The sequence below is a fragment of the Phaethon aethereus genome, assembly GCF_964289735.1.
Source record: "Phaethon aethereus genome assembly, chromosome: 1".
Classification (NCBI taxonomy): Eukaryota; Metazoa; Chordata; class Aves; order Phaethontiformes; family Phaethontidae; genus Phaethon; species Phaethon aethereus.
Genome location: NC_138575.1, coordinates 34,915,957 through 34,940,818, shown reverse-complemented (window position 1 = coordinate 34,940,818; position 24,862 = coordinate 34,915,957). Strand labels below are relative to the sequence as shown.

Genomic DNA, 24,862 nt, shown 5'->3' with positions numbered 1-24,862 from the left:
CGTTACAGAAAGATTCAGCTTGATGTGACTTTCCTTGGTTTCTAGAAGCAGCCGGTACATAAGCTCAGAGACTTAACCCAGCCACTAGTATAATCACTCCCAAGTTAGGGTTGTATCATCTCTTTTGCAGAATGCTTCTAGACAGATTTTGGTGGTATTATTGTCAATTTACAGTGAATGCATAATACATTACTGCTGTAGTTGGCCCCAGACAGTCTTGGGTTTGCAAACTCTTTATTAGAGAGTCATCCAAGTCAGCGCCAGGAGCTGGCAGAAATGGTTGAGGGCTTGCTGCTGCTCAATTATCCCATTCTATTTTATCAGGTAGAAGGTTTTCCCCCTATTAAATATGTTCTATTTTAATTTAATTTGCGTAGTTGACATTTTTAAATGTTCCTTCAGCTTAAAAAAAAAAAAGTTAAAAAAAAACCCCAGGCTTAACAAGCCAAGCAAAAATTCCTTGGGAAATTTGACCACGGAGAAGAAAACATTACAAACAGAACACTTTGAATGAAATCATGATTACTTATGCAAATGCACAAACTACTCCCAATTACACAAGCAAGTTATGTCCTTAATAATGATTTGGTTATTTCAGATCAGAAGTATTGCAGCTGTATTCAAGCATATGTGCCCAGGCTCTCAGTACCTTTCCCCCCTCTTGTATCACAATGGGTTTGTGTTCTCAGCTGTGACAAAAACCCACACAAGTATGGAGCCTGTAGGTGAGCCAGAATTTTGGCCAGAAGTGATATGGTTAACATTTTTTGAGGATATAAATATGAACAGGCAATATAATGGGAGGGCAAATGTGTGTATTCAGAGACTGGTCCTTCTTCTAGTCTCCTGTGTCAGTCCATTGTGATTCCTGGGACTTTGCATATGGTTTGAGCTGGAGGAAAGCCCTTGCTGGATGACACACCAAAGCTAGTTGACATTCAGAATAGAGAAAGCTACCAAGCAACGGCAATTGGAACCTCCCCAAATGCTGCAAGAACAAACTGTGACATTTCCCCCCTTGTTTTTATTTGATTTAATGATTTGGCTTCAAGTCAGTTTTTGTTTCGATTGTTTAGTTTCAGCTGAAGTGCATTTTGCCCTCGTCTTTTTCTGCTTCCTATCCACTGCAGTTCTTTCTGCATACATCCTTGCTGAGGCATTTCTTTAATGGAAATAAGAAGGGAGGCACACAGAATTTGTGGTCACTGCGGTGGCGTCTAAACTACAAGGGCAATTTGTGGGGTATCACCCCTAAACAGTTTGTGGGGTATCCATGACTGGGAGTCTATGAGAAGGGAATGAACAAATGGATAGGACAAGTAGGTCAAAATGTTTTATCAACCAGCATCTTATGTATCAGCTCAAATAAAGTCAGGTGTATTTAAAAAAAAACAACAAAGACAAACCAATCATCCTTCCCACTGAAGTATCTAAAGCGTAACATGTCTAGCAGGGTGGTTTTGGTCTAATAAAGGTTGTTTTACTTCTTTCTGTCTTCAGTTTTCATTACAGGAATGCAACTCCTGAATTTGAATGCACAATGCGCCACTTAAAAACCCGCTGCACCCTTTCAACCTTGTAAAGATTCTGCTTTTGGATTGGCTTTGCATGCTGCCCCGTTGGCTGGGAGCAGCTTAGCCCACGTTGGTTACTTAAATGAAAGAACAATATAAAGTAAACAATCTCAGATATTGTTGCCCTTTGTAGGCTGTGCGAAAACCCTAGTTAAGAAAAAGATTAGCCAACAATTTTAATATGAGGAAGTGACATGATGTGAATATATGCTTATGACACTGATCCCAACTAGTGTAGGAAAATGAAACAAAATTGAGCTAGCCTTATTACATTTTTCAGCCTCTTTTTAGCCTGCAGCCCTTCTCCTTTTTCTCACAAGCCACTAGAATTTAATTTTGATAGTTGAGCAAACCTACAGCCAGACGAAGAATTGATTTATAGATGCTGCTATTAAAAGCTGATTCTGTGCACATGAAACAAACTGTGGAGCTCAATTAATTAGGATGCCTCCTTCAAAGTCTCTTCTGCAGGAGTTCGTTTTATAATTCAATTCATACTGTACATTTAGCTTTAGATGCACTTCAGAAAATCAAGAGCACACCCTTTGCTAAGACAAGTTATCCATTCCATTTAATAACTGTTTGTTTTTATTGTGGATTGGAAAACATCTGTCATGAATGTCTTGTCCTAGACCATATTTGTATGTAGCCTTTCCACTGTACAATTTAGTACGCTGCTGGTGCTGTGTATGGAATCTTTCTTGCTTACCTCCAGTAACTTGTTCATGGATGATTCCAACATTTTTTTTGGGGGGGGTGGAGGTGGTCTGGGCTAGTTAAAACTGGATCAGTTGTCTGATACAGTTCCTCATATTTTTGCATGAATGCAGTTGTCACCACAGGGATGAGGAGAAGGAATTAAAGGCTGGTGACTGAGCAAAGGGTAGAACCGCCTCTTTCTGCAGCACCAGTTTAGACTGGTGGAAGTGCCTTTGGACCTGTGGAGCAAGTCCTGTTGAAAGTTAGACTTACTGTCTTGGTTATAGTGCAGTAATTATCATCTCATGAGCATAACTGAAAAGACAGTGTCTGCACTTGACACCTCCAGGAATCTCTTGTGTGGTTTTGGTGTTTGCTGCAAAGCTCTGACTGTAGAATATTTCTGAGGGGAAAATGCATCCCGGGTGTGAGGGCTGTTGCAAGCGCGAGGTGAAGGCAGCCACTAAGTTTTTTCTCCGTAGATCTTATGGTCAGTGGTTTTCTTTACTGCGTTTTCAGACTGCTTTGCATTGTTAGATCTTAAAAGATTTGGTTTTCTGCCCCTGTGGCCAGCTGATCATCTCTAGATGTCGCAGCTGAAGATTGACCACCACCTCCTGTTTGTCTGTAGCCTTGTAAAGAGTTATCATTGCCAACTACGTACGGCACGAGTTAATTCTCCCTTCCTCCAGCCTCCCTCCCCTAGTCTGTCGTGTTGTTTTTGGTACTTTTGCTAACTTGAATGTCTCAAACCAGTTGCATGTGTTACCACATGAGTGTTATTATTCCTTGTGATGGCATTTCCATGCTGTAACCTTTGACTTGAGCAAGGAGTGTGACATGCTTGGACTTTGGATTTTTGTTTCTTTCAATGTCACTTTTAAATTCATTCTTCTATAAATTAAATATGGAATGTTGACGCTATGGGTTTGTGAATTGTCAAGGTGTGGTCAAACCAAACACCTGCAATATTCTAGGAAAGTAAACCCATTATGTAGGTATCATAGCTAAAGATGAATTTCTCATTCAAACTAATAGTTCTCTTCTTATTTTTGCACTCTAATATCAAAAGATTTATGCTTTTGGCTTTGTGTTTTAGAAATGTTCACAGTACGAGATTTTTATGTGACTGTTCAGAAACCACAAATTATTATCTGTGATCTACTAGTTTGATTCTCCAAGCTATTATGGAAGAAGTCCAGTTCCAGTAAAGTATTTACCTCAGGTCTTAAAATGATTACTAGAAGCCAAATGTCAAGAACAAGCCTGAATCAGTATTTATTGAGCACAACTGGTCATCTGTCAAGCACCTACTGCTAGTGTTCAAAGGCAATTGGAATGAGGGATTTGCACTATTGTGTTAGTTTAAAAAGAATGGATCTAATGGATCAAGGACCTTTCAGTGTTGTTTTTTTTTTTTTAAGAAATCCACCTGGTGCCTGTCCTGAGCAAATGGTGCTATGCTTCATCAGAGTAGTAATAATTCAAAAGGCTGTGTAGCTCTTTGGTACAGCAAGTATGAACTGACCTATTTGCAATACCAAAAGCGAGTGACCATGTGTTTTGGCAATTTAATACTCTAGCAGTTAATGTGACGATAGTCTTAATATAAAGGCTTCCAGCATGATCTAATCAGGTCTTGATACTTTCCTCTGTGTATGGGAAGGTAGTGTAAGGTCGTGATGAATGATTGTAGGGTACCCAGATCAGGTGTTATAGATAAAAGGATGGAAAGCTCTTGTCCAACCTAGTGATCGGGTAATGATTCACAGGGGTGACATGAGTAGACTTCAAAAAATATTCCTCCCTTGCAGCTGTAGAGGCAGCTCTGCGTTTCCCCCTCCTCTTTCCCCCCCAAGGTCGGGGAGGGCTGTGGAGAGCTCCATGTGATGGCAAGGGTTTGTTTTTTTTACTAAAGCACAGGCCATCTGTAGCACAGTGTTTGCATCCCACTAGCTCCAATTAGAATAAAAGTGCATGTAGGAAGGAGAGATAATTATTTATGTGTGATTGGAACTGGCCTTGTATAATGGTAGGGGTGTTATGCATATACTTTCTTTCATCAGTTGCTAATAAAGATATCACAGGAATTTGGTACAATTAGTATTTCTTTCTAATTGAAAAGTTGTGGATTTTATTTTTTGTTAAGTAAGCACAGACTTTGTAGACTATTTTCTACCTCCAGCATAAAGCATTTATGATTTCCACTGGTAGGGTGTGATTGTAGTTAAAACTAGGAACGATGTAGAGGGATAAACCAGAGGGTAACTGGGACAGAGAGGCACCCTAGTGTCTTCCAGGGTTCAGACCTGCGCAGGGAAAATCTGAGTTCTTAGGAAAAGGTAGTTGTTCTGCATTTCTCATCTTCCTTCTTACTACCATTTCATTATCTTAAGGGAAACCTGAAAGAAATCCATTGGAGACAACAGGAACAGAACAAGAACAGCCAGGGAATTTTATGCAATTCTGCTATTTCTCACAATTCTGACATGACTTTCTCTTTTTTGTCTCGCTTGACTTTTTTTCCCCTTCAGCCCTCTTCCTATCTCCTGTCTTCCCATCAAATGTGAATTTGATATGTATACATCCTGTCTTTTCCTCCTGCCATAAAATTAAACCATTAAACCATAAACATTGTGTGTCCAACCCCAGTATACATCCATGGAAATTGATAGTATCTATTCAGTACCTTAATGCCTCGATAGATTCCTGTGAGCTCACTCCCTAAATCAGAGTGAGACTGAAGTGACCAGACACAGCAGCTGTTGGGTGAAGGACCTGTGCAGCTTCTGCACTATCACGTTCACAGGGATATGTGCTTTATCAGCCCCGTATAAATGGCTGGGAGGTGGAGATGATGAAGTGGCAATCATCTTCACAGCCTTTTTTCTCCACCCTTCCCTTTTCTCCTAGCAACTCCTGCAACGTTTCAGGTGGATTAATCAGCCTGCATTAATGTGGCTGAAAAAGCATGGGTTGTTCATGGTATATACTCCGTAGGCTTGGTTTCTATAATCTCATTGCCTACTGAAGTCAAAGTGAAATATCTCTACCAAGAAAATTTAAAAGAAGTATAGAAGGTTGTTGAAGGGACAAGAGTGTTGTTACAAAGTAGTAACAATTATTTATACATAAGCAAGATGACTTTGCACACTCCAGTGGTCTCAGCTTGCTCTGGGTTTTGTTCTCCCACTTTTATTTATCTTAGGTTGCAGTGCTCATCCTGACTGAGGCTGCTGAGGCTGCAAGCCCTTCAGGCAGGGGAGCTCTGCCCCGAGGGCAGACACTCTTTTGACTGTGCACACCAGCACACAAATACAGTTTGATTATACTTCGTCAGATATTCTGTCATTAATCAAAATGAGATTGTTCTCTTTTTCAGTCTAAACAGGTAATATGTTTGTGTGCCCAAAAGCAGACTCTGTAGGTGCTCTGGTGGTAGTGAACCTGCAATAGAAGAGGATGTTGGCTGGGCTTTCTAAGCTGAGAAACCCAGCTCCCCCCCACCATGGCAAACAGGGTTGGAGGATCTGCTTTGCATCTAGGAATTTGACTCTATAGGCTTTTAAGTGAGTTCCACATCTGTATTCTCCTGTGTTCTTCTGTATCTTGGTAGGAAAGCTGCTGCTGAGAGCTGCAGGGCGTGGGGATCCTGTGATCGTGATTAGAGAATATGTTCCTTGTGTGTCCTTCCTCTGCTCCATGTCTTGGGAGTATATTGTTTATATTGCTAGAAACTGTTAATGCAGATAAACTATCTTCCACCATGCAAACCTATGTCATTCCACTCTGTTACTGTCCCTTGGCTAAAAATGAACGCTTTGACGTAACTGTATTTGAGTTGCCTTATGATTTATTAACAATCCCATTAAAATACCATGGATGTCTGCTACAGCGAGGGAGTTATGCAATCCACCGTAGAAAAGACATGAAGTTTCAAAAAAATAAAGCTTTAAATTATCTTTTCTCCCCCCGCCTTTTTTGGTCTTTTGGATTCCCTTTTGTAAAAAATGAATCAAATTCAGCTTGGTGTGACACTGAGCAGGAGTTTGGTTAGCACTTCAGGGTTGTGCAGGTTGTTGCATTTCTTAAACACAGGTTAAAAAATATTTTTGGTCCATCCACCTCAATAAACTGCTGTTAATGCAGAGTAGCATCTTCATAGGTACAGCTTAATGAACAAACCTGTTTTTAAGAACAGCAGTGTAAACTTACTTGAGAGCTCAGCTCCAGCGCTGCCAGAAGAAACCAGAGTTTCTATTGCAGTTATCTCCCGGCTGCTGCTGCTGTCCCTGAATTAGTGTCCCTGAATTAGTGTCCCTGAGTTAGAGCAGGATGGTCAAATTGCAATATGAAGCTTGTGAATTGATTTAGTTCTTACACACTTGATTACACATGCTAATGAATTGATTTTGTGCATTAAAAATATACATTAATTTTTTTCTACGATAATGTATTATGGAAAGCCTTGGGAATTGTTTTTCTAGCATTTGACATCTTATTTTGTAAATTATCTCTCTAGAGGGCTTAAGGTTGGGCCTTTTTATTTCTATGCAAGTTCCATGCAAATTCAGTAGAAACATTGCTTCAGTCTTGGTTGCGTGTGGTTTTTAAAAGCCAAATCTTTATTGTGTGTGGGCAATTACTCTAACAAGTGTTCATGACAACCTGTGCAAGAAGCAGCAGCAGTGTACTGCACCACTGGAGTATGTAGTGATTAATTAGCAACAATCTATTTTGAAAGATGGTGAGTTTTTAAGTTAATTTATAACTATTACTTAAAGCTGAGTAAATTCTCCCTAAAGAGATGCTGCTCGTTGTTGATTTTTTTTTTTTTTTTTACTTTTTAAATTATTTGTGCATAGCTATTAAGCGTAACATTTTTGTAGAAGTCATTAAAAAGTTGCTCAGGTCGCACTTCACAGCTTAGGCTCATATCCAGCGTTGTCACTCTGTGCTTCACTGCTAGTGAGTCCATATTTTGGACAAGATATTAAAGGTACCATCTGGCCATCCATGGAGAAAGTAAAAGAGTTATGACCCTGTCTTAAAAACAGACACCACAACTCCCCCCCCCCCCCCCCCGCCCTAGGGTGTCCTAGAAAATGTGTTCTCTTTCACTGAAAAGGCTCCCATTGCATGTAAAAGCTGGTGTTTAAAATACTTTGGTCCCTCCTTTTGCCTGATTGTGCTCCTCAGAAGCGATTTTGTAAACTCTTTGAGTTGAGGATGTAAAGTAAAATAAGATTTTATACTGAGTGTTTTTCTGTTATGTTTTTTTTTTTCTTTTAGATACTTCAAGAAGTGTAAAGGCATCTCCGGAAACAGCAGAAATCTTTTTTCAGAAGTTAAGAAATAAATATGAATTCACTATCCTGGTGACCTTAAAACAAGCCCATTTGAATTCAGGCGTTATTCTCTCTATTCATCATTTAGATCACAGGTAAGTACTGCTACCTGTATGCTAGTTAATGAGAGTGGATGTATTCATTCAGTCAAAATTTTGAACATAAATTAGGGCAAAATTGTTGTGTAGCAGGTCATTTGCAAATATTTATAGTGTTTGGGTAGGCATATTGTGCAGATTCATAAAAAAACACAAGTCCAAATCAGCCAAGGGAAAGTGGAACAGCTGCTACTCTTTAAATGTCTCTTGCCACGAGGGGCATGAAAAGCCACTTCTCTCTTGTCGTTCATAACCATAAGGACCAGATGCTCAGCTGGTGTAAAACTGTCATGTCAATATAGCTACACTAGTTCATAAAGCCTCGCCCTGTATGTCCACCTCTTCACCAGTTGGTTTTTAACACTGCAAGCAGTTTAAAAAAAGCAAAAAAAAATCCTCCCATTATGGTCTTACGCCTCCCATGAACGGCAGAGCACTTTACTCAAAATGTTGTCAGCCTTAAAAAAACTAAAGTGAATGACACGGAGCATTTAAAGATTGTTCCTTTGATAGGATAATGACTGTGAGAGAAATAAGATATTCTTTATATATCTGTCTGAGTAATGGCTATTAAAGATAACTGCCCTATGATTCTGTGACAGAATAAAAAGGAGTTTTAAAATGTGCACTTTCTAAGCAGTCATTAGCACAAGCAACAGATGATCTCTACTTTAGGTTCATAGTCCTTTTTATCTTCTTGTGTAAAATCCTATAATTCTTTCTTGATATCTCACTACAAAATAGAAAAAAAAAAGAAAAAAGAAAAGGTAAAGAGAAATGTTCAGGCAAAGCAAAGTATCTGTTTCTTTTTCATGAGTTTACAAGTTTTCATTAGCAGGCATGGTGTCGATTATTTTGTTCTGGAAGATGGTCCAATTCTACTTTTAGTCTATTTCCCAGAGGCCATGTCTCCGTAATTCACCTATTTAAAAAAAACCCAACAAACAAAACCCAGGAAGAAGAAAAAAAGGGAAAACATTCCCAAGGTTCATTATACCAAGTTTATAAAAGCATCTTTAAATGGTACAAGGGGGTGTTTGAATCCTCTTGGATGATGTTTACTGATGTTACATCATAGAAAGGCCAAGGGGCTTCTCTGTCAACTGTTATCTACTTCTCATCTGCAGGAGTGAGAAATGTGCAAGGAACAGAACTGCACAGCTGTGATTACTGAGTTTCAAACTCAGACTATACCACCATATGTGCAAATCATCCCAGATGGAAAAGTTTATTCTCTCTGAAATGAGAGTAGGTCTACAGGTCCAGCTCTGCCCTGACAAAACTTGTTTGTACATTTGTAAGAAAGAACATGGATTGGTTGGGCTACCGACAGGGATAATGCAACTAAATTTGAAATGTCAATATTAGAGATGAAACCTTCATGTGCCAAAATAGCTGCAGAGGTGGGCAATGAGGTCACCAATGTGAAACTCTCAGACTCTGGAAAAGAGAATAACCATTATCTTTCTGAAAGGAGGCAATGCTTGCTAGAAAACCTTTCCTGGACTCAGGAATGGTGTGAAGAAAGAGACATGCCATAGAAGTTCAAAACAAAAAGCGTAGTGTATAACTGAGCAAAACTTGACAAACGTTAACTTGGAGAGTGGCCAACTGGGAGAAAACACTGACACTTAGTGAACATAAAGAATGATAGAAGTACAAAAAATAATGTGCAATGAACTTTCATTGCAGGGTTGCAGAGAATTTGAGATATTATTTGGGAAAATAATTAATTCTTGAAGTGAGGCTGGGCAAGTAGACCTGCCATTGGTCTTATGTGAACAAGAATGCATTAAATTGATTCTATCCAGCCATAGCAAAGAAAAGGAAAGGTTAGAGTAGTGCTGGTGTCCAGGTCACGTGGCTGTACAAACATAATACTGCTTACCTCATCTGAATATGGTTCATCCATGTCATCTGCCTATGCCCATACAAAATATGGTTGTAAAAGGGTGACAAACAGGACTCTGAAAATCCTGTTATTGGTATATTTTTAGGGATGGGTGATTAGATTTTTAACAATATATTGATAACATTTATACTTTTTCAAGACATTTCTCTTATACCTTAAACATTTAAAGCTTTTATTGTTACATTTTCACCGTCTTCTGTTGACTGCATATTGGAATCTGAACTGTCTAGCTGCAATGGAAAGCATTTGTCAAGGTTTCTATCTGAAATCAGAAGGTCTGTGTTATGTGTGTGGGTATCTTAACTGTGCATGCATAACTTAGTGGCATTGCTGAGCGTTTTTGAGGCCCTTTTTCTCTTAAATGTGGAAACTTTTAGTACTCTTATTCTAATGTTATAATGTTAGAGATTTGAAAATGGAAGATAATACCTAGTTCACGCCTTGCTGAAAAAAACCTCCTACCCCCATTTTAGCCTGTGTGACCTCTTTAACTTACTGTGTCCTCTTAAGTGATGCCGAGTGTTTACAATTTTTCTGTAGGGATGTATGCTTCATGTTTGTTTTTGGGGCCTCCTTGTCAGCCTTTGGATAACCAAAGAGGAAGAAAAAAAACCTTCTAGGTTATTTAGGCAAATAGAGTCATTCATCAGGTCAGTGTTGGATGAAGCAGCTAAAGAAGCCACTCACTACAAGAAGGATGTTGAGGTGCTTGAGCGTGTCCAAAGAAGTGCAATGAAACTGGTGAGGGGTCTGGAGCACAAGTCTTATGAGGAGCAGCTGAGGGAACTGGGGTTGTTCAGTCCGGAGAAGAGGAGGCTGAGGGGAGACCTCATTGCTCTCTACAACTACCTGAAAGGGGGTTGTGGTGAGGTGAGTGTTGGTCTTTTCTCCCAAGTAACTAGCGATAGAATGAGAGGAAATGGCCTCAAGTTGCTCCAGGGGAGTTTTAGATTGGATATTAGGAAAAATTTCTTCACTGAGAGGGTGGTCAAGCATTGGAACAGGCTGCCCAGGGAGGTGGTGGAGTCACCGTCACCGGAAATATTCAAAAAATGTGTGGATGTGGCACTTCAGGACCTGGTTTAGTGGTGGTGTTGGGCTGACGGTTGGACTTGATGATCTTGAAGGTCCTTTCCAACCTTAATGATTCTGTGATTCTGTGAAGAGCAATCTACATGTGAATAGTTCATTACTCTCTTTGTGAGAATATTAGGTAATCTATTTAAAAAGAAACTTGAAGAATTTGTTTTAAAAATATTAGGTCTAACCTGTTCCCCTTACAGTCAGGGAAAATCTTTGTTATCTTCAGCAGGTGTCAAATCAGTCTCAACAAAAGTATGGCCAGAAAGAACTTGTGGCTGTTAAATTAGATGTGCCTTTAAGCTTTTAATAAACACATCTGGTCTGTTCTGTGCTGGGGTGTACAGAAAGATGCCTCTATGCCATGGAAGTTTTTGTTCAATTTAATTGTGCTAAAATGAAGGCTGACTTAGGTGTGGATAATACCGGAATTAGGCTACCATCTCTGAGTCTCCTGTAATATCTCTTACGGTTTTAATTTTCTTTTATGATGAATGACAATAAAGACAAGAGAATGTAGAAGTTAAAAGAAAGCATTTGGATGGGTTACATTAAATAACTACTTCTTCAGTGCTGGATTTCCATCTTCCTGACCTTGCCCACTTCTGATCAGGGGCTTGCCTGTAACAGTTCTTTAGTTCTTAAAGAAGTTCTTGTGAACTCTCTGTCACAGCAGTTATCGTACCTGGTAGGAAAAGTAGCAATGCCAGACTTGACTCCACACCTTTGCACCAGCTTTAGCCTTGTATAGCTCCTCTGATGTCAAAAAAGTCATGCTAGTGTTGAACTGCTGCCTTGTGGGATAGAATCACGCCTGGCTATATCCTTAATTTACAGTAGTCAGTACCAGCTCTTGCTTTTCTGCAGTGAGGAAGTGGAATAGTGGTGAGGAAGGCTGGAGGCAGCAGTAACTGAAGGATATAATCGGTTATCACACAAGTAACTTTTCATTTGTTTTATTTTACAGAGGTTTCATAACAACTAATGGTTCTAGGGTAAAAGGATTTCTAGGGTACAAGAAAATCAAAATGTTTGTTTAAAAAGTAGAAAAAGGTATGTTAATTTATTCAGTGGCTTGGGAAATATTTTATGGATTTTTGAAAAGAAATCGGAGTAAACTCATCCTCTCTTTGCATGGGTCTAGGGACTTCGGTGCAAATATGCTAATTTACAACAGTTGAGGATAATTCCTAAATTGCAGTTACTTCTTTCATTTCATAATTTTCTTTAAAACTATATACTTGGAACAGTTTCCATGATTCAGAGTTTACTGATTCAGTCTCTGTTGTGTAGTTTTATGGTTTCTTTTTTTGTTGTTCTTTTTTGATGGTTCCCTTTTGAGGAACATAAAAAAATGAATACTTCCACTGAGATATGGTCATGCAACTACTTAAGACTTTTAGCCTTAAGACTAAAACTACTTTTAGTCTTAAGAAGTTGACAGAACTGCTCTCCCAAACTTTCCTCTCTAACATCATGTGGTGAATACTCTCCTTGGGCTACCAGCTAGCTGCAGAAGTTCTCCATGTAAATCTGAGGCTTGAGCATTCACAGAATCACAGAATCACTAAGGTTGGAAAGGACCTTCAAGATCATCAAGTCCAACCATCAATCCAGCGCCACCATGTTCCCTAAGCCATATCTTGAAGCGCCACATCCACACGTTTTTTGAACACTTCCAGAGATGGCGACTCCACCACCTCCCTGGGCAGCCTGTTCCAATGCCTGACCACCCTCTCAGTGAAGAAATTTTTCCTAATATCCAATCTAAACCTCCCCGGCACAACTTGAGGCCATTTTCCTCTCGTCCTATCACTAGTTACTTGGGAGAAGAGACCAACACCCGCCTCACCACAACCCCCTTTCAGGTAGTTGTAGAGAGCGATAAGGTCTCCCCTCAGCCTCCTCTTCTCCGGACTGAACAAGCCCAGTTCCCTCAGCTGCCCCTCATAAGACTTGTGCTCCAGACCCCTCACCAGCCTTGTTGCCCTTCTCTGGACATGCTCCAGCACCTCAGTGTCCTTCTTGTAGTGAGGGGCCCAAAACTGAACACAGTATTCAAGCTGCGGCCTCACCAGTGCCGAGTACAGGGGCACGATCACTTCCCTACTCCTGCTGGCCATGCTATTTCTGATATGGGCCAGGACGCTGTTGGCCTTCTTGGCCACCTGGGCACACTGCTGGCTCATGTTCAGCCGGCTGTCAACCAGCACCCCCAAGTCCCTTTCCGCCGGGCAGCTCTCCAGCCACTCCTCCCCAAGCCTGTAGCGTTGCATGGGATTGTTGTGACCCAAGTGCAGGACCCGGCACTTGGCCTTATTAAACCTCATACAGGTGGCCTCTGCCCATCGATCCAGCCTGTCCAGATCCCTCCTGCAGAGCCCTCCTACCCTCCAGCAGATCAGCACTCCCGCCCAACTTGGTGTCATCTGCAAACTTACTGAGAGAGCACTCGATCCCCTCATCCAGATCACCAACAAAGATATTGAACAAGACCAGCCCCAGAACCGAGCCCTGGGGAACACCGCTTGTGACCGGCCGCCAGCCGGATTTAACGCCGTTCACCACAACTCTCTGGGCTCAGCCATCCAACCAGTTCCTCACCCAGTGAAGAGTAAACCCATCCAAGCCACGAGCCGCCAATTTCTCCAGGAGAAGGCTGTGGCAGACGCCGTCAAAGGCTTTACTAAAGTCCAGGTAGACAACATCCAAGTCTTCCCCTCATCCACTAGGCGGGTCACCTGGTCATAGAAGAAGATCAGGTTGGTCAAGCAGGACCTGCCTTTCATGAACCCATGCTGGCTGGGCCTGAGCCCTTGGTTGTCCTGCAGATGCCCTGTGAGCACTCTCAAGACCAACCGCTCCATAATCTTCCCTGGTACAGAGGTCAGGCTGACAGGCCTGTAGTTCCCAGGATCTTCCTTCCATTTGCTGAGGCTGAGCTGTTGCTGTCGCCACAAAAAGTAGCTTCTGAAAGATTTTCTGCAGATATAGTCATCTTTGTCTACTCTGTTAAATGCTGTTATTTTTCTTTTCCTAGTTGAATATCAAAACTGTCTTCCCCTTTTGTAATGATTATGCTTTTCTCTAGTGTTTAATATATTCACATCTTTTAAAACTGATCTTAAAGTGAAAGAATCTGAAATGATACCTGTAACTATCCCTTTCTAATTTGCTCATATTCTTCCACAGAGATTGCTTTTTTCCCCACTGACTAGAGCAGCTGAAGAGTTCAGGCAGTGGTAGTTTTGGGTATAGCTTGGAGGTGACATTTTCAAGAGAAGTCTTCTGGTGTCAGGAAATCCAAACTGCACATCAGTAATTGTTCACATGAGTTTCAGGCAGCTGAATGCATATTTCTGGGCAAATTTATGTATGGCATACATCTGAAAGATAGAAGTTACAAGTGTTTTCTTAACTTGAGAGCATCGCCTTGACCACATAGAGTGCCCTGCCTAAAATGCATTGTATCTAACAATAACAAGGCAAATATTTTGAATGATGTTAATGAAATGATGCCTTATCCGAGTGGAAGCACTGTTAAACACTGATTGCTGTGTGCTTGCTCTCAGCCTTCAGTTTAAGCTGTATTATCCTCCTTATTTCATTTCTGAATTTGTCTCAGCTGCTTCTTGATGGAAGAATCAGCAGAGAGATGATTTTAATCTGCGATGGGGTGGTAATATATGTTAGGTCTCATTCTTCCATCATATATTTTCATTTAATTGGCAACAGTGGAGTGATGTAATAAAGCTTTTCCTCCCTTCATGGTTAGATGGCTTTATGCAACTAATGTTATATTCGTATCTTTTGAGATATTGCGTATTAGGGCCCTTAAAAGATGAAATCACTGGATTGTAGTTTAACCATTCTCTCCATCAGTCAGTGCTTTTTATATCCTGAAACAGAACACTGAAATAATAGAATATTCTGGACAGGCATTCCTTTCACTTAATTATGTATCTCTACTACTTTATTAACTCTCTGCCTTACATAGCATTTGTTTTCACAGCTCTTGGTGTCTTGTGATTATCTGCTGTCAAATGGGCTGTACTGGACAGGAGTTTCAGACCTCCTTCAATGTCTAAGAAGAAATTACCTGTGACAATTTCTCTCTCTCTCAGGTTTAGCCGCACAAGGAGACAAGTTGCCAGAAGTCAACTCCCAATGCGTGAATTTTGTTCTATCATTTGACTGTTGTGTTAAAATAGTGGTGGAACTGTATGTTCCCTGCTTTTGATGTATAAGTGTCTGTATTTCTGGACTGCAGTGTGAAGTCTCCTCTCTAATACCGCAAAGTCTGCTACAAGCACATTACACTGAGAAAAACTTTCTATATTTACTGCTTAAACCAATACCAAATACTCTTTTTTGTGACCAAAAAAGATAAAAAAATAAAAAAAAATTGCCAATATGATGTAAATTCTTGTAATACATCCACCTTAAAACCACCTTCCTATAACTTCCGTTAAATCAAGTCAGATCAGCCTGTCTGCTGACATAAATCATCACAGTGCCAACTAATCCAGGGTGATTTGGTCAAGAACTTGTTACAAAATGCTCATATGATCCCAGAGTTTGAGTTGAGATTAGTGACAGACCTACTTGAATACGACACAAAAGATTTGTCCCTGCCTATGACACTGAAAACCACCACTGAAATAGTTGAAATGTGGGTTTTGACAGCTATCGTTATTCTTCTACTATTGTTTGAAAGGGTTTCTATTAAAAATAAATAAGAAATTTGTATTCTGTCAAAGGTAGGAAATGGGAAGAATTAGGCTGAAACTGGCTTTTGCTAATATATGTATCAGAAAGTTGTTTATTGTATTTGCCATCCTCTTGCTCTCCGTGGAGAAACTTTGTCAAGAAAGGGAGTGAGAGGGATAGTTTATGCCATTTGTTTTTACAGAGTTTGATCTGGGAAAGCTTCTTCCCTCCTTCACTTCTAGCTGAAAAGAAAGCTTCAGGTAGATAGACAAGATTGATATTAGCGGGACTGTGTGATAGTAAGAATAAAATGGAAATAAATGTATTGATAAATGGGGTTGGTGAGAGAGATGGGAGGCACGAGAGCAATTGCTTGAAGACAAGAATTGTGTTTCAAAAAATATTTCCTGGTTTGGGAATTTGATTTCATATTAACAGCTGAAACAGGGATTGCATGGACAATGTGCCGTAATACTACGTTTGAATTTTTGCAAGGCCAAGCCAGCACCTTTTGGGAGAATAGTTCTTCTCAGAGTGCTTCAGGGAGCTTGGTGGGACCTCAGCGCTTGCTTCTAGCTCCTGCTGAGCTCTCACAGGTGCTGCAGGAGGGCTGGCTGGGGACGTCACTTTGTCATCAACAGTAACACTAGAGAGTCTGGGGTGTCTTGCTCCTGTGATGACCAGAGGCTCTTGGATCATAGCACTAAGCTCAGCAGAAGCTATGCAGACTCTGCAGGTGGGGAAGGCAAGATTTTGCTACCCTGATGTAGGGGCGTAGCTGAGCTCAAAGTCTGGGAGGTGAGCGAAGAGATCTCTCAGGTGAGAGGCAAGTTCTTGCCTTCAAAGCCAGCAAAGTCTTCCAGATCACAGCAGCCCTGCTGAAGTCAGATGAGGGGCTGCAAGATGTTGATAGAAAGAAGATCTTATTGACATATATTTTTCTCTCACATGCCTTATTAGTTTGAGTTGGGTACAGATGGTGTCTTTCTGCCCTTCCAGTCATCAGCCGCCTGGCTGTTCCCTCCCATGAACATCCCGATGTGGAGGATATTCCTCGCTGCATGTCCCAGCATGGGGCTCTGTCTCCTGTGCACATCAGGAATGCACCTTCCTCCTCCCCAGCTACCCTCCGTAGCTATCCAGTGCGATGAGCAGTCACTGTGCTGCACCAACGCCGAAATGGTTGATCTTTTTTGTGGCAGAAGAAAATAAACAGCAGAAGAGATGTAAATGCCACAGTGATCAGTAGCTTACTGGCTGGGGTACTTCAGAGGCATTTTCCTTGCACCGTTAATCTCTGTTCTGTCTGATTTAGAGCAGGGACTTGAACTTGGTCCTTTTCCATCTGAGACAAGTGTCCTGAGGAGTGTCATTCTCTTTTTTTTCCCCCAATGCAGTAAAAAGCTTCATTGGCAGCACCTGGCCAAGGCTGTGCTAGTAACCAAACAGTGCCCAGGCTGGAGCACTGGCCTGCTGCTGTCCGTTCTGCAGAGCTGTTAGTATCCTCCTTGGCATGGTTTTGTCTCCTGCAGTGAGGATGATGCCAGTGGAGTAGCATCGGACAGGGACTGTTCCCAAGAGGCAATGTGGAAAAAACCCACCCAATTCAGGGAAAAAGTGGGAGACAGCACCCATATGGATGTGAGTTGTAATATTTGTCTTCAGGGCCAGGGAATGGGCTCTGTTGGCTTTATTTATTAATATAGGCATAGGACCTGAGATTGACTTACTGAATTTAGGTTGCTCTTTTACTTGACTTACTCTTTTTGATTGTTGAATTCTGCATAATGGGAGAGCCTCACCAGGTCGACCTGAGAGACTGGTTTTACTGTCCTGTTGTCTGTGCATTGTGTTTCGATATGGGAAATATCCTCTTCTGATTTCGTCTTCTCTTCACTTGGGATGTCTGCTTTCAAAAATAGGTAATAACAGTGGCATTAAAGAGTATTTGAGAAAGTCTTTCAAGAGAGTCTTAGATTTGCTCACTCTGTCTCTCATTTTAACAAGCATTTCATCCTGGACGCCACCAACCTTCCTATAAGAATGTTTGTTTCTATCAAGAGATTTGGTTTTAATGAATGGATCAGCATTTTTGAACAAAAATACCCTATGTCAGAAAAGTTTTGTATGCCTCTAAGACTGTATTCAGCAAAAGAAAGGGACAGAAACTGAATTGGTGGGTTTCCTGCCCACTGTGCACTTGCACCAAGTGCTACCAACTTATCCAGAGAAGTGAAGACCAGTTTTTTTATTTATCACTCCATGGCTAAACTGCCAGTCATCTCTTGCATAAGTAGAGCTCTAGATAGTCAGGGAAAAGGGCAAAGCCAGTAAGGCCAAGCAGTAGTGTAAGTGAGAGACAGGGACTAGGTTTTTACAGCTATACTACAGGTGCCACTTGGCATTTAGAATTCATCTGTGGATATTTTGATGCCGTGTTGTTTTAGGGGATGCACCAAGCAGTAAAAACTCCCAGTTAATGTTTCAGAACACTTTAAGTGTTACTTCTGAATAGAAAAATAAGGCTCACGGTCCTGACTGTCCAGTCATCATACCATGGAAAATAGCAAATAATGCATTGGAGAATGTGGTGGGGGCATGGCATAAATTGTGTTCACGTCTTCGTAATCTACGTGCAGCAGAATTGCTTGCTGCTATTGTAGTCATAGTTTGCACTGAATAGGGTCTACTGAGTTAAATCTCTTTTCCTATGTTTTATGTAACTGTAACAAAAAAGCCAGAATTTTTGTATCAAAAATCTTCAGATAAAGATTTTTATAAGTAATGGAGATAAGGATTTTAATTTTTTTCTTAAGTACATACTCCTTTTAAATTTTATTAGTTTTCCTTTTTTTCTTAGTGTAGATCAAAGAGCCATCAAGAACTCTTTTAACACTATACCTATAAATGTGAGCAGTAAAAGTTTTAAAAAAACCACCACTCTAATAAATTCATATGCAGCCGACATGATATCTTGCCTTTAGCTTCTAAAATATTTGTCTACATGCTGTAAATTGAAGTTGAAATTATTAGTTGCCTGGAGTAAGAGGGGGCAGCTACCGTGTGCGTTTGCTGTGTGAGCAGGGATGCCAAAAGAGTGAGTGAGCCATCAAAGACTTGGTTACCAGTTACCAACACTGGCCGTTAGCTGGAGGGCCCATACTTCCCTCTCCTCAAAGACTGCTACCACATACACCAGGACCACCTGATGTTTCACCTCCTAAATCTCTAGCTTTTTGCTGTACATCCTGACTTTTAGTTCTACAGTCTCCCTGGCGTGGTCTGTCGCAGACCGAAGAGCAGGTCCTGTGCAGGCTCCTGCAGATGACGTGCCCTTCGCCGGGACAGGCAGTAGCAGCTCTGCAGCTAAGCAGATCTGCTCACTCTCAGCTCTTATCCAGCAGTTATCGTGGATCAGTGCTGGGCAGCAGAGAAAACGTCGCTGTTTTCTGTCTCAAATTCCTCTGGGGCATTTGAGACAAATTTCTTCCTTTTATGATGATAGGCTCAGCCTTAGTCAGTACGTAAGGGATCGCTACCTGGCTGCATTCCAAGCAGAGCAGCTGATCTTCCCATGGCCTTGGCTGTTGCCTTTGCAATGATTGTGCATGCACGGAGTGATCTGCAGAGATGTAACAACCTTTTTTCATGTTGGCATTTTCTTCTCTGTATGTCAAGCATAGTAAACCTAAGCACGTATCATCTCCCTGCTAAGTTAAATCCATTTGACCCAAAGCATGTATGAGTTTTTGGGGGTTAAAATCAAGTAGGCTGGTATTGATTAAACCACCACAGAGATCATGGACGTTAGTAAAAGGAGAAGCAGGTTCTCCTGTTGTACTGTGTTTCTCATTGTGGTTTATTTTTCACTCCAAGAGCTGTTTGCCTTTTGCAGCATAGATAAGCACCTCGGAGCTGTTGGGAGAAATAGTAGTGACGTTAGTAACGGGAATTCTTGAGCTGACACTCTCCCTGCAATGAGTGGTCTGGGCTGGACTGGTGTGGACAAGAAACCAGTGATTCAGCTGATGAAGTTCCCCTGAAACTTCTCAGTTATGAGATTCTTGGTTAGGAGAAGGCTGCAGTGTGGTGCAGTTATTGCTTCCTTTGGGAGTAAGTCCTTTAGGAAACACGATGGCCCTATTTTCCCTCTCAAAAGGTTAGTAATCCTGAGCACACAGAGAAGTGTAGAGTATTTTTGTCACTAATGAGCTTTTAAAATCCAAGTGTGTTTGTTAAATGCTGAGCTTACTTTCTCAAAGACTCTTCCAAACCTTTGGAAATTGCGCGCCCAAGTGAATTCTGTGTTACAGTCTTGCAGAAGACGTGAGAAGCCCCGCTGTGGGCAGACTTTGCATTTTCACCCATATCTGTTTGTCAGTGCTGAGGCTTGTTCCACCTTCTGAAGCTCACGAGACTGAGCCAGAGCTGTTTAAGTCCAGGCAGTTAAACAAATCTAGAAAAGTGGCATGTCAAGCACAATATTTTGTAAAAAATGAAGTGAAAAAGATTAATTCTCATTGTGTGTTTCAGTGTCATGGCATTAGTTCAAGCTGAAGGGAATATTGTTCCGGCTGTCATTCCACTTGTTTTTCTAATTGTGTTTTCCTGCTGCCTCTAAAGATTATTAGTAAACCATAAATTATTCTCCTAATAATTCTCCTAATGGCTATTATTTTCTTTTTCATTTTGATGGTTGTTTTCTCTAACAATCATCAAACCTTTCGAAGGTGAATGTATTTGTTAGTTTACCAAATGGAAGAAAAAAATAGATTGCCTGTGCATCTCAAAACAGTGTATTAATCACAGTTGAAACAAAACTCCAGTGTCCACAATTTTTGCACAACTTTGTGTAGGAAGTTTTCCTTGCTTATTGCAGCATCGTCAAATTTCAACATCCTCTCACAGCAGTTCTTAATTCCTGAAATTTTTACAGTGACATCTTCTTTTTACTGGGAAACCCATGTTTCATTCTCAGAGACTTCCTTATCTCACCTGCATAAGGGGCAACACGAGCGTTCATTTTATGCTGTCTGTACTGAGCGTATGCCTGCTGCTGGAGTGTGTTCCCTGCACGCCTGTATCTCTGTGTGCTGGCATCGGTCCTGCCGTTGACTTTGAAGAGAGGAGGAGCTAGCCGTTGGCTGTACCAGGAGATAATGTTTCAACATATCCATCCTTTTTTTTTTCCGGATTTTATCTGCAGCTGGCTGGAGACACTTAAAAGTTTCTGGAGGAGTCCAGTTCTGTAATGTTCCCCTTCTCTGTTAGGTTGAGAGTGACCTTATTTTTATCCTTGAAGCTTGAGTTATGAAGGAGGTTATTAAGTTGACTGATGTCCTGCCACTATTGCTCAATGTTTTTCCAGCCAGGCCTTCAATTAGTTTACATTTCTTGCCAATGCAAAAATTATTTTTGGGCCATGAGGAGGTAAATTATCTCAGAGTATAAAATTTATTGCTGACTCTAGTTAACTGCTTTGTTAAGAAGAAATTGCCCTTTGCCAGTTTTGCAAAAGGATAATTGTTTTTGTGCTGTTGCTAGGCGTGTTCCACTGTGAAACACCCTGAAAGATGGAGAAATGTGCAGTGATCCCAACCTCCTCCTAGGGATAATGATTGTACAAGATGATTTTGATTTGGTCTCATCTTCACTCTTGAAAACTGCAATCATTGTCTTGTCTGTTCTTTAATATAGATAGCCTGTTAAAGTAAATGACATCACCCTAAACCACGTGTGCACTCAGATTACAAACCACTGTCATGCCCGATTGCAGATGTAGCAGCAAAAATAGACAAAAATGAATTGTCCATTCTCTCAGTTGTTGTGCATCTCACCATATACTATGTTATTTTCCTTGGTCTTTAGCTGTAGGCTGCATATGGTTATTAGAGAATGTCCATTTCTGTTTTTCTTTCCTGTTTTGAAAGCATTTTAGCGGGAGGACTTTAAAATGTGAAACTTAGTGCTTAGAAGACAAAGGGTTTGTCAAGATTGTTCCCAGACGGGGTCCGATATCCAAGAAATAGACCTGTCTGACTGAGTACCAAGGTTGGATATGGGGTGCTTTTTAAATTGATCTGCTGGAATTTCACCAGCAAAGCTTGTGTTTGCAATCTGCAAATCTGGTGGATGTTGCACTTATCTTGGTACAGCTGCAATGCTGTTTTTTTACTGTGTATACACGTATATGTATATATGTGCATACACATACATACATGTGTATATATATAAACACGCCCCACAAATACACATACTTATTTAACAAAGTAAGTATGTACACATATATAAATTGTTCTGAAGAGTTAGCACTTCTTCATTTTGTATTTCTTTTGGAGAAATTTCATTATGTAAACTGAAGGGAGATGTTAACAGTACATCCGAAAGCAAACTAAGCGGTGTCCAGTCCTGGTTCTTGCTTACTTCCCTGGTTGGTCGTGGCTAATGATGTCCCCATCCCAAAACACGGTGTTGTCTTGGGTGCATTCATGCCTTCAGAGTATCCTTACTGTGCTTTCAGGATTTGAGGCAATTATTCATCATAAGGTAATTATATTTCCAACCAGATCATGTTGTGGAAAACAGTGTTGCTAAAGGAAAACAATATTTAGCTTGGGATCTTGTGTACTTACGTGAAAGTTGGGACCTGCTATTATGTGTTATTGAGAAGAAGGATGCAGTGCAAATCTAGAAAGTGTCTATTTTCATGTTTGTATCTCCTCGCTTATCTTTTCCTCTCTTTTAAATAGTTCCTGCACGATCATGAGAAGTTGTGTTATGTAAAATGTTGCTGTGCTGATAAGAATGGTTCATGACATGATGATGCATTTATGGCACAGGTACCTGGAGCTGGAAAGCAGTGGTCATCGAAATGAAATCAGGTTGCATTATCGTTCAGGCAGTCATCGCTCCCACACAGAAGTATTCCCATACATTTTGGCGGATGATAAATGGCACAGGCTTTCCTTAGCAATCAGTGCCTCTCACTTGATTTTACATGTGGACTGCAATAAGTAAGTAAAGAGTGTTGTTTTATAAGAAGTTGTCACATTTGGAACATTTCAGCTCCGAGTAAATGAAACGATAACTACTTGGGACTTTATTTTTTTCCTTCCATTTCAGAATTTATGAGAGAGTTGTGGAGAAGCCCTTCATGGACTTGCCTTTGGGTACAACTTTTTGGCTGGGACAGAGGAATAATGCACATGGTTATTTTAAGGTATGCCGTCCCTGAAAGGAAAAGTGTGAACTTAAATAAAAATGATTAAGGAATTGGAGCATCGTTCATGTGAGGAGAGACTGAGAGAGCTAGGATTGTTCAGCCTAGACAAGAGAAGGCTCAAGGGGGGATCTCATCAATGTGTATAAATACCTGAATGTGGAGGGGGGAATGAAGATGAGGCATCCAGACTCTTCTCAGTAGTGCCCACCGACAGGCCAAGAAACAATGGGCAAAAACTGAAACACCTGAAATTTTGTCTGAATGCAAGAAAACAGTTCTGTTGTGAGGTTGGTCAGAGTAAGACTGCTTTGGAGATATTCAAAAGCCACCTGGACACAGCTGTAGCTGATCCTGCTTGAGCAGTGGAGTTGATGTAGATGATCTCAGGAGGTCCCTCCCAACCTCAACCAGTCTGTGGTTCTGTAATCATAACACAGTTCTTAGTGCTGTGGTGTGTTGTGTATCAGCATATCTGGTGCAGTGAGTTGTGTTCAGTTCTGGAGTTCACTAAATAAAGTTGCAGTTCAACTGGAGTTCACTAAATAAAGTTGCAGAGGCAGGTGCATAGGGCTCAGTGTCTCCAAATGACACAACCGGCAGCAGTGTGAGACGGAAAGGTAAAGGGCTGAGTGCAACAGAATTCTGGGACATAAATAGTCAGATTATTGTCTGTTCCATAGCTAGGTGCATTTTTTGTGTGTCACAGAGCACTGCAGTCTAGGGAACTCCAATGTCATGACCTCTGTAGGATTTAGATTTCATCACAGCATCTTCTCAGCTCAGAAATGAATGAGATGACTATCGTCAACGAAGGGAATGGTTTTTCCCCCAGAGGAAGAATATTTGTACGTACTTTTTGCTTACTGCTTCTGCTTTAACATGTATATATAGCGAGCACCTTGTGTATAGCAAGATTGAAGAAGCGAATGCCATGTTGAACTGGAGTGTGAGTTTTGATTCAGTCTTCTCTGGAGCTGCTTTAACAAATGATGGCATCCCTGTGGATGCCTTCCACACTGCAGTCCCATTTTCCGCCCAGTAGGCATCTTTTTACTTGTGCTGCAAAACAGAATTGATGATGTTGATCACAGACCCAATCACTTTTTAAAATATGGCCCACTAAATCTTTTTTTTCAATGTAAAACACTTTGACTATGGTTTCACAGCAAGTTCTGTGCTTTTCTGCTAAAACCAGGTTTTGGGTGTTGAAATACTATTTGCTTAAATGCTAATTTATGTCCTTGTTGTGTATGAATTACAGAGGTCCAGTGGGGTACTCATTTGAAAACTGAAGCATGACTTTGTTTTTACTTTTCAATTCAATATATGTTTCCTTTTCCTCGAAAAGACTAAGAGGAGGTCTGCTAAATAAGCTGCAAAGTTATATTTCTGACTGAAATAAACAGTTGACTCCAAGAATAAAACCAGAAGATATTAATGCATTGCTTAAACTAATCTCAGATACACTTCATTTATTCTATGTTCTTATAATTAATATAATTATTAACATATTAATAGGCAATAATTAATATAATTAATATAAATTATAGCATATATTACATATTATATATTAATTACTATATATTATATACTTAATTATAATTAATACCAAAAAATATTCCTTTTATTTTTTTTGTGCCTTCTCAGCTTTTGACTTGATTATATTCTTCCTTTTGCCAAATCATAGTCATTGGGAAGAAGCTCATTAGGTGTAAAAAAATAAATACCCCAGTAGTGGACTGTTTTTTTTTTTCCTTTCTTTTCAAGAAAGATAAAAAAAAATACATGGAGAATTTTGCCTCAATTACAAGTATAAACCAGCTTAACAGAAATACAGAAATGGATAGCTGTTAAAACAGCATTGATATAGCCAAAATATACTGTGCTAAGTGATTTTTCCACCATAATATAGTAGCAGTGGTCAAACTGCATCTGAAAGGGAAAATGACACTGTTGTACAGGAGACTCATCAGTTGAGGATCATCAGATGAGATTCATCAGACGAGGACTTTCAATGCTTCTCCGTGTTTTGGAGAGCCTGTATTTTTTAGACACTCACTGTGGGACAACGTCTACTGATCTGATTTTGAGAGGTCCAGGTGCTTCTCTGTTTCCAAAAATCAGGCTGCTTTGAGTGGATCAAATGGATTGTCCAGAGGGGTCAAGGTACTCAAAATCATTAGTCACTCTGAAAAAGATTTTATTTGGCTGTATTTGAT

At 40.5% G+C, this 24,862-nt stretch overlaps 1 protein-coding gene across 2 annotated transcripts in view; it reads left to right on the top strand.

Moving 5' to 3' along the window:
* Positions 1–24,862, top strand: part of NELL2 (neural EGFL like 2) — a 160,870-nt gene that overhangs the window by 15,752 nt on the left and 120,256 nt on the right. For both annotated transcript variants that reach the window (XM_082011705.1, XM_082011706.1), the window contains 3 exons: positions 7,566–7,716; positions 22,261–22,434; positions 22,544–22,640. In XM_082011705.1, the coding sequence (XP_081867831.1) occupies positions 7,566–7,716; positions 22,261–22,434; positions 22,544–22,640 (422 nt within the window). The remainder of the gene's footprint in view (positions 1–7,565; positions 7,717–22,260; positions 22,435–22,543; positions 22,641–24,862) is intronic.